Source organism: Opisthocomus hoazin, chromosome 12 (assembly GCF_030867145.1).
Source record: "Opisthocomus hoazin isolate bOpiHoa1 chromosome 12, bOpiHoa1.hap1, whole genome shotgun sequence".
Classification (NCBI taxonomy): Eukaryota; Metazoa; Chordata; class Aves; order Opisthocomiformes; family Opisthocomidae; genus Opisthocomus; species Opisthocomus hoazin.
The window spans coordinates 15,677,513-15,687,085 of NC_134425.1; the positions used below are offsets into that span (position 1 = coordinate 15,677,513).

At 66.0% G+C, this 9,573-nt stretch overlaps 1 protein-coding gene across 3 annotated transcripts; it reads right to left on the reverse strand.

Annotated features, from left to right (window-relative positions):
• Nucleotides 1-585: 585 nt before the first annotated feature.
• Nucleotides 586-4,341, reverse strand: TPPP3 (tubulin polymerization promoting protein family member 3). Of its 3 annotated transcripts, none has more exons than XM_075433638.1 (4): nt 4,224-4,341; nt 2,959-3,150; nt 1,677-1,830; nt 586-1,457 (listed from the first exon to the last, which is right to left on the reverse strand). In XM_075433638.1, exons 2-4 carry the CDS (start codon nt 3,144-3,146, stop codon nt 1,269-1,271), a joined length of 531 nt encoding a protein of 176 aa, XP_075289753.1. In that variant the 5' UTR covers nt 3,147-3,150; nt 4,224-4,341; the 3' UTR covers nt 586-1,268. The 3 variants fall into 3 exon arrangements, with proteins under 3 accessions (XP_075289753.1, XP_075289752.1, XP_075289751.1); XM_075433637.1 differs by having other exon boundaries at nt 2,959-3,223; XM_075433636.1 differs by having other exon boundaries at nt 2,959-3,246.
• Between the last annotated feature and the right edge of the window lie 5,232 nt (nt 4,342-9,573).

Consider the following 9,573-nt stretch of genomic DNA (forward strand, 5'->3'; position numbering starts at 1 on the left):
TCTATAAAGCAGGTGGCTAGGATGCAGAAGGCTTTGAGCTGGCAGGAAGCGAGCCCTCCCAAGCCACACGCGTGCCCCCAGCACATCCCTCGTGGCGTGGGCAGTGCCAGCGCCATGGCCGAGCTGCCTGCCGAATAACCCCTGTGGTTTCCGTGCGGAGCCCAGCTCCAGGCAGCCGACCATGGAGGTGGGTATCAAGCTGGAAAGCCTGGCACTGCCACTCAAGCCGGCTCTGCCCGTGCCTGGGATCAGCGTGGCAGCTCAGATGCACTCAAGCATCCCATTCCGGAGCCGCCATCCCATCCCAGAGCCCAGCCTGTTCCCAGGGATCGTTACCAGGAGCTCGTGTGTTTGGTTGCAAACAGAGCAGGAGCGGGAGCCAGGCGCTCGTGTTTGTGTGCCTGCAGTTGCTCAGGCAACTCGGGGCCAGCCAGGAGCTGCCAAAACCGCCGCGGCCAGGGCTGAGCCCACGGCACGGCTACCCCAGGGCAGCAAGGCCAGTCGAGCCTCCCACCGCCCGGCCGGGCGAGCGGGCAGAGGGTGTCTTGCTGCTCGGTCCCGCTGAACACAACCAGACCGGGGGCGTCAGTGCGGACGGGGTTTTATTGCAGAGCCAGGTTACAGCGCGGGTCTGCAGCATCCTTTGGCTTGGGCTTCACGAAGGCAGCGGGCGGCCATGGGGGTTCGAGTCAGAGACCCTTGCTGGCGGCCGGGCAACACCAAGCTCTCCCGGGGAGCATCCCGGGGCTGGGCAGTGCTGGCACGAACGGCAAGCGGCAAAGCCGGGCAGCCCCGTGGTGAGGGCACCGGTGGGGAAGGAGGGAGGCGGCTGTGGTGGAACTGATGCGGCGTGAAGGCAGGTCCCCAGGAGGTCTGCGGGAAAGGCAGGCTGCGGTCCCCGGTGGGGCTGGCAGGGAGGGTGCCCCGAAAGCCAGGGCTGAGGTAGGGGAGGTCTGGGTGCCGGCGGGGCAGGGAGACCTGAGGAGCAGTGCTGTTAGTACGGCGGGAGCTGCTGGGGGTGACAGCACAGGGGGGGACAGGATGGGGTCGCAGCACAGGGACGGACAGAACGCTGGGGCAGAGCACGCGGCCCGACAACTTCCCAACCACATCAGCGCCGGGCGGCCGGCATCCCGCCAGCCTGGGGCTGGCCCCAGCGCAGCCTCCCGGGCCCCACGCCACGTGGGCACATCCCAAGGCCGACGTGAGCACCGGCCCCATGGCCGACCCGCAGGGACCGGGGCGGTGGGCGCCATGGGCACCCATCCCTACTTTTTCACTTTGGCGTCGTAGGTGCCCGCGTTCTTGTAGGCACTGACGTAGCCGCTGGTGTCCACGATGTTCTCCCGCCCGCTCTTGCCCTTGCCCTTGCCGCTCTCGTCGAAGCGCTCCTTGTGAGAGCCCGTGTACTTGGAGGTGTCCGTCAGCCTCTCCACGGCCCCCACCGTCTTGGCTTTCTGCCGTGGGGAGATGGGACACAGGGGTCAAGAACGTGCCCCATATCCTCTTCATCCCCTGCCCCACGCAGGCTCCTGTCACCCACTGAGGACCCTGCCATGCCCCCCGTGTGCAATCCCCAGCCCACCCAGATCCATGAGGTCCCCCAGAAAGTGTCTCTGCTCTGCTGCAGGCAGAGCTCCTTCCCCCCCTCCTGCTCCCAGGCACTCTCCACTCACCGTGACGCCCACATTCATCGGCTCCTTTCCCGCCACCAGCTGGCAGATGGCTTCGTACGCCTCCTCCTTGCTCTTGTCCTTAAATCTCTTGGTGGCCAGCTCCTCCAGCGCCTTCTTGAACTCCTCGTAGTTGATGACGCGGGCTGTCTTCCCTCTGCAAGCACAAACCCCAGGCTGCCATCATCACGTCCTCGGGCTGCGCCTCCAGACAGAGCTGCAGCGGGACAAGCTGCATCAGGGAGAGCCCGGCTTTGTCCTCCAGCAGCCTCAGGCCCCTCGCCCACCTCTGAAGCGCAGCTACGGCCAGGGCAATCCTGGCTACAGGGGCCAGGCTGGGCACAGCCTGTGCTGAGCTCCACGAGCTCTTCAGCCAGGTGCTGTTACAGTCCCTGGTGCCAAAAACCTCACCCCTGCATGGAAATGCCCTGGGACTCGGGGGCCGGTGGCCGGAGGGGTCACGCATCCATCCCCACTGCTCCCAGCCTGCCTGGGATGCCAAGCACCCTCTCTCCTCTGGCAGGCAACAGTCCCTTCTCCGGCCAAATTCGGAAGGATAAGCACAGCGCATCTCTCGGCCAAGCACTCAGTGTCCGTCTCCAGGGCAGCACAGTCACCCACTCTCTGATGCCCTGAAAACCTCCCGGCGCTGAGACCCTCCTGGCCCCATCAAGGAACAAAGGGATGCCCAGACAGAGGGTGCAGCGGGAGCAGGCTCCCCACCCATCCTTGCTCCCGCAGCCTGGTGCAGAGCATTGGGTGCCGCCATGCGCTCGGGGACCCCAAAAGCAGCCCCAGGTGTCTTCAGCCCTGCAGCTGCCCCTGTGACCTCTGAGGAGCAAAGACCAGAGCCCACACCAAGCTCAGGTGTGGGCTGGCCAGGCCCAGAGATGAGCCACGCCACGTCACACTGGACAGCCCTGAGCACCCACCCTCCTCCGCTCCCTTCTCGCTAGATGGGAACCTGGCACAACTGGCCAGGCCCACCCCGACACCTGGGAGCAGGAGCAGGGGAACAGCCTCTGCACCAAAACCTGAGCCTCCCACCCCCCCCCCAGATTCGGATTAATCCATAGTTCGGTGTTGCAAACGCAGCCACACAAACTCCCTGTCGGCAGGACGCCGCGGAGCAGGACACGCTGCCCCGTGACAGAGGGGCCGTCAACAGCTGGGGTACCGCGCCTCGCCGGGGACCATCGCACCCAGGCACCGCTGCCCTGCCCGCACCCCACGAGCACCCACAGCCTCCGAGCAGCCAGAGGCCCCGAGAAGCCGAGTCACTTACTTCACCTTGGAGAAGACGATGTCCACGTCAGTGCCGGTGACGCTTTTGCCGTCGGTGACTTTGCAGTCCTTGCACAGCTTGGCCCAGTTCTTCCCGTTCATTTCTTGCCCCGTAGCCTTGGTGTCGCCGTAGATGGCGAATTTGCGGAAGCTCTCTTCCAGGGACGCCATCTCGGTGCTGCCGGCCATGGGGCTGCGGGACGCAGGGCAGAGGGGCCCGTTACTGCTCAGGTTCCGGCTGGCAGCGGCGGCAGAGCTCAGCAGGTCTGCGAGGGCAGGAGGAGGACGGCTGGCGAGGGCGGAAGGACCGCGGCAGGAGCGGGGCGTTGGCAGAGCCTGCACACGTGGGGTGGGAGCCGGCGGCGGTCTCGGACGAGCGCCGAGGCCGACGGCCGAGAGGTGTCTTGGAGGATGGGGGGTCCCAACCGAGAGCCGTCAGCGGTGAGGCTGTGGCTCCCGGGGCCGGCGAGGAGTGAGCGCATCAACCCAGCCCCTCGGGACCACTCTCGGGGAATGACGCAATGCGGCCGCCTTCCTCCCGCTCGCCGACCATGAGAAACGGCACCGCCGCCTGCCTCCAGCCCCACCTCTCCCCTGCCCGCCGGCTCTGCCAACGGCCGCGTCCCCCGGCGTGGGGCTGCCGGCCCCCCAGCTCTGCGACCTGACCCCCCAAGGGCCGGGCCGAACGCGGTGCCTCGCAGCCACCGGGCCTCTGCGCCCCGGCACAGCGCTGGGGTCACCGTCCCACCCCGGCTCCCCCCCGGCCGTCGCCTCGCCGGCCTCGCCCTGCCGGCTCAGCATCCCTCGCCATGCACCGGACCCCCACGGCACCTCCTTAGGGCCGGGGTGAGCGGGGTCCCCAAGTGCGGCCCCGGTACCCCGAGGGGCAGAGCGGGGCCCGGGACTGGGGGTTGGGGGTCCGGGGGGGCCTTGGGGAGGGCCGGAGAGCGGGCACGAAGGAGCAGCGGGCTCGGCTGCTGCGCCTCCGGCCTCCGCGTTGCCTGGCGACCGTTGCTAGGGAGGAGCGGCGTTGCCTAGCGACGGTCGCTAGGGAGGAGCGGCGGGGAAGCCGCCGGGCCCCGCCTGCCCCCGGGCCCCGCACCGCATAGCCAGGACCCCCCCGACCCCCCAACGCCCGGTCCGCTGCCCGTGCGGGGGGTGCGGGGGGTGCAGGGGGTCCCGCTGCCGCCGCGCCCCGGGGAGGGGGTGCGGGGGGGTGTGGGGGGTCCCGGGTCCCCGCGCCCGCCCGCCCGGCCGCTCGCTCACCTCCCGGCGCCGCGCTCTGAGGCGGGGGGGCCGCCGCCGCCTGTTTAAGGAGCCGCCATGGCGACGGGAGGGGCCCCGGGCCGCGCCCGCATCGGGCTCCGGGCCGCCCCCGCCGCCTCCCCCGGGCCGGGCAGCGCCCGCGGGGCGGGGAGACGGAGCCCGGGCGGGCGGCGGGGACCACCCCCAGGCGCCCTCCGCCACCCCACAAGGTCCCACCGCCGCCCCACAAGGACCCTCCGCCACCCCACAAGGACCCTCCACCATCCCATGAAGTCCCACCGTCATACTATGAGGCCCCACCTTCACCCCATGAGGTCCCACCATCACGCCGCAAAGCCCCACCACCCCCCCACAAAGTCCCTCCACCACCCCATGAAGCCCCACCATCACCCCACGAGGTCCCTCCACGACCCCACAGGGCCCCACCATCACCCCACGTGGTCACTCTGCCACCCCATGAAGCCCCACCACCACCTCACCAGGTCCCTCCACCACCCTATGAGGTCCCTCCGCCACCACATGAAGACCCACCACCACCCTACAAGCTCCCTCCACCACCCCACAAAGCCCCACCATCACCTCACAAGGTCGCTCCACCATCCCATGAATCCCCACTACCACCCTACAAGCTCCCTCTGCCACCCCACGAAGCCCCACCACCACCCGATGAAGCACCACCATCACCCCATGAGGTCCCTGCACCACCCCACAAGATCCCACCACCACGAGGTCCCCCCGGAGTCACCCCCAGCAGCCCCCCTGTGCTCTGCCCTGCAGCCCCATCCCCCTCCACAGAGGAACCGGTCCCTCTCCTAGACCAAAGGCCACAGCCTGGGCTGTGGGGACGAATGCCAACCATCCTGGCGCGCCGGGCACTGTGGCAAGCGCCTGCCCCCTCCGCACGGCCCGGTGGGACACCCTCAGAGCATCCCCGGGGGCAGCTGGCCGCGTGCCAGCGCTGCCCACCGCTGCCCTCACCCAGAGGCCGGCCGCACGCGTGGCTCCCGGCGGGTGCTGCCGGCCTGAAGCGGCACCCAAATATTGTGGTTGTCATGGAGTCCGGACGCAACCCACATCGCTTACTCACCACCCCACCTCGGCTGTTTGCCCGCAGCCGGCTCCGGCCTCGGCGCTCCCCGGCTTCTCTCCGGCGGGCGCAGGGCGTCGGGCACGGCCAGCCGCGGCATCGCCGGAGCCCACGCCGAGGGGACGCAGCGTGCAGTCGGCTGCTGCCGTGCAGGGTCCTGCGGGTAACCGGCAGCTCGGGGAGCGACCGAAACCAGCGGCCTGGGCACCCCTGGTCTCTGCCTGCCCCGGGCCCAGCACAGAGGAGCTGCAGGGCAGGGATGAACGTGGTTGTCCCCACAGCTGAGCTGCCCCGGGGGTATCAGCTCTGCTCTCGCACCCGGAGCCCTCCGCTTTGGGGTACGGCCCAAGGGGCGAGCTCCCGCTCGCGGCCGAGGGGCACGTGTCCTCTGCGGGGACCTGCTGCCAGCTCTTGACTGGACAAAGCCCTGAGCAACCCCGTTGTGCTGATCCTGGCTTGGAGCAGGGTCTGGGGACCTCCAGAGGTGCCCACCAGCCGACCCTGTGGTTTGGGATTGCTGCCTTCACCTCCTGCCTCGGTGGCGAGCGCAGGGGTGACAGGACGCAGGCATGCCACAGCTCCTGGCTGCTTTGGGTACCCCCAGGTGCTCACAGCCACAAGAAGGACCCCGCTTTGTCATGTCCCCCAACCCGTCTTCTGACCCCTCTGTCAGCCGGAGCAGCCAACAGCAGGGTGGCAACCCACGGCTGCCAGGTGGCAAGGACATCCCGGAGGGGACAGCCAAGGGTGGGGGCTCATCCAGCAGAGCTGGACCAGCCTGATGCCAGAGTCCGGGCAGACCTCACCAACAACATGTTTCTCCACTGTCGGGCTTGTCCTGGCAGAGCTCAGACATGGCCGGAGAGCCTGGGCGCTGCACGGGGGAGGTGGCACCAGGAGGACTCTGTCCCGAGCGCGAGCACTTCCCGCTCTTCATAAAACACGAAAGCAGGTCCCAAAGTGCAGAGGCTCCGAGGTTACGGCGGGTGACTGTGAAGAAGTGGGAGATGAAACCAGCCAGCAAGGACCTAGGGCTGTCATCCTGCCCCACAGAACGTGTGAAAGAGCTCGCCTGCTCTCTGCTTTAAGGAGAGGGCAATAATTGGGGCTGCCGTATCGAGATGTGTGGTCAAGTCTTGCTGAAGGCACGGCCTTGTCCTTAGCTCGGCCTGCACCTCCCCACCGAAGCGGGTCTCATAGAATCATGGAAAGGTTTGGCTTGGAAGAGGCCTTCAAAGGTCATCTGGGTCCAACCCCCCTGCCATGGGCAGGAACATCTTCCACTAGATCAGGTGTCTTTGGATTTGTTTCTAGATGACAGCTCCGGAGAGGAGTCCCAGTAATGGTGGCTGAAGCATCCAGCCTGGAAGGGCTCGGCAGCAGGCAGGAGCTGAGCCGGAGCTGGGCACGTCGGCAGCTCTTCCGCCGGAGCTCCAGCCGGCCCGGGGGCTGCCGAGCCCGGAGGTGGCCCATGGGGAGAGCTGGGCGAGCGGGGGGCCACAGCTGGCGAGTTGCCCCCTGGGCTCGGGTCGAGCAGGTCAGGTTTCGGTTCCTACGTGTTCCAGGGTTTGTTGTGCATTTTTTGTCACCATGACAGCCCTGTTTGGACGGAGCACGGTCCTTGGCCGGCTCCTGCAGTTCCTCATGCAGCCCGGAAAAGGAAGCCCGGGAGGAGGCTGTGACTTGGTCCGGAGCCCATGGTGCGGACAGGAGCCGAGGAGGAGGTTGCACAGGTCCTGTGACGTGGTGGAGGAGCACGGACACGGCTCAGCGTGCAGCTCCCCAGGGATCTTTCCCTGCCTGGGATTTGCAACAAAGGTCAGCATGTTCCCAGGCTGTCTCCTGTCCCAGGAAGCTTAATGAGCTGCATAATACCAGCGCTTACCCGAGACACACCGAGGCTCACAGCTCCGGGTCACTGAGACACGGCTTTGGATGCCGGGCTTGACCCTGCTAGGACCATGCCTATCTTCAGACCTTCACTCAGAGTCCTGGGGTGCTGCAATAGCTCCAGGGTGCAGCTCAGAGCACGCATGAGAGCACTAGTGCAACCTCGGAGCACCCTCTGCGCTCACAGAATCACAGAATCACAGAATGTTCGGGGCTGGAAGGGACCTCTGTGGGTCATCCAGTCCAACCCCCTGCCGAAGCAGGGTCACCTAGAGCAGGCTGCACAGGACCACATCCAGGACGGTCTGGAATATCTCCAGAGAAGGAGACTCCACAACCTCCCTGGGCAGCCTGGGCCAGGGCTCCGTCACCCTCAGAGGGAAGAAGTTCTTCCTCATGTTCAGCTGGAACTTCCTCTGCTTCAGTTTGTGCCCGCTGCCCCTTGTCCTGTCACTGGGCACCGCTGAAAAGAGCTTGGCCCCATCCTCCTGACACCCACCCTGCAGATATTTGTAGGCATTTCTAAGGTCCCCTCTCAGCCTTCTCTTCTCCAGGCTAAACAAGCCCAGCTCCCTCAGCCTCTCCTCGCAGGAGAGATGCTCCAGTCCCCTCATCATCCTCGTAGCCCTCTGCTGGACTCTCTCCAGTAGCTCCTCATCTTTCTTGAACTGGGGAGCCCAGAACTGGACACAGCACTCCAGATGGGGCCTCACTGGGGCAGAGCAGAGGGGGAGGAGAATCCCCCTTGACCTGCTGACCACACTCCTCCTAATGCACCCCAGGATCCCACTGGCCTTCTGGGCAACCAGGGCATGCTGCTGGCTCATGGTCACATTGTCACCCACCGCCTTGCTCACCCTCCGTGCTCTTCGCCTCTCGCCTGCCCCAGGGCTGGGCACTGTAGGCTCCCCGGACCCGTCTTGTTTCAGGAACGAGTCGCTGGCTCGGCCACAGCTGGGGTGGGATGAGGTTATGCAGGAACGGCTGCCGCTCTAGCGCAAGTTGCTACAAAACAGAGGGAAGTGTTTCGGAGGTTGTGCAATATGTACACGGTAACCCCAGCAACGGCGTGTCCACAAGGCATTAGTGGGGCTTAGCCGCGGCTGATGAGCGGCGCGGTCGCGGCGTGCCGGGTGTGCGTGCCGGGTGTGCCAGTAGAGCTGGGGGGGGCCTGGGGCCGAGCTGGGGTCCTGGCTGCGATGCACGGCGCAGGGCAGAGAGGAGGGGAAAAACGCACCCTCTTCCCCCCACCGCAATTCAAGGCAGCCCCTCGGGACGCTCTCGGGACGTGCTGAAAGCAGAGCCCAGGAACAGACTCACCAAAAATCCTTTCCCAAAGCAAGGTCCCCTTGACTTCAAAGGGAAAACAGAGAAACATGAGTCACGGCCGAAGATGAAAGCAAGCAGGGCGACGTCCCACGCCAAGGCTGAGGCTTACAGCAGGCACTGCAAGGCCTGGCACAGCGGCTGGCGAGTGGCCATGGGCTGTGATTCATGATTTTAGAGGGCTCTGGAAAGCTGTCGCCGTCCTGCAAACGCGTTGCTTGCTCCTGCTGAAAAGCCGCAGCGGCTCATGGTGGGAACGGCCAGTCCAGGGCGCTGCCTTCTGCTGATGGGAGAGTTCACGCCCTGGCAAAAAAAACTTGTATGTAGTGATGGAGAAGGTGTTCAGGGACACCAGAGGTCAATATTTCTGCAGCGATGGGGAGCTGAAGGCATCAGGAGTTCTGCTGTCGCCTTAACCCAGCTCTCCGGCGGCCTCGGGCTGTAGCAAGGGCTGAACTCGCGGTCCCTGCAACCATCCGGCGTGGTGACCAGGACCGCTCTGCCCACACGCTGGGCACTGCAGTGGTACCCCAACACGACTCCCCCCTCTTGGTTGCTGCCACGGGTCTGCTGTGGGCCTTCCTCACCCAGAGCAGCAGAAACGCCCTCGGCACCTCAACCTGGAGGGGATCGGCAGCAGGGTCCCAAAAGGGTGGAAACAGGGTGGGGAAGGAGCGAGCCCGGGCTGCGCCCGCCCCTGCTGAGACCATCCTGGAAGGCTACCAGGCACCTGCGTGGAAGGGTGCCACGACTTTGTGGGGTCCCACACGCAGCACCCCAAGCCGGGGTCCTCAGGGAAGGTGTGTGTTGCAAAGCAGCACCTGCAGAAGGCCCTCCTGGCATGAAGCAGCTCGGCTGAGCTGCCGAACCACTCTCGCAAAGGTTCATCCTTGCTGGGAGCTGATCCACGGCAGAGAGCAGCTCTCCCAGGAGCTAAAACCATCTCAGCCTCACCATTTCCACTCTTGGGTGCCCAACACACACCGCCAACAGTCCTCCTTTAACTCGGCTGTGGACAAAACCAAGCACCACGCGGCACACGCGACC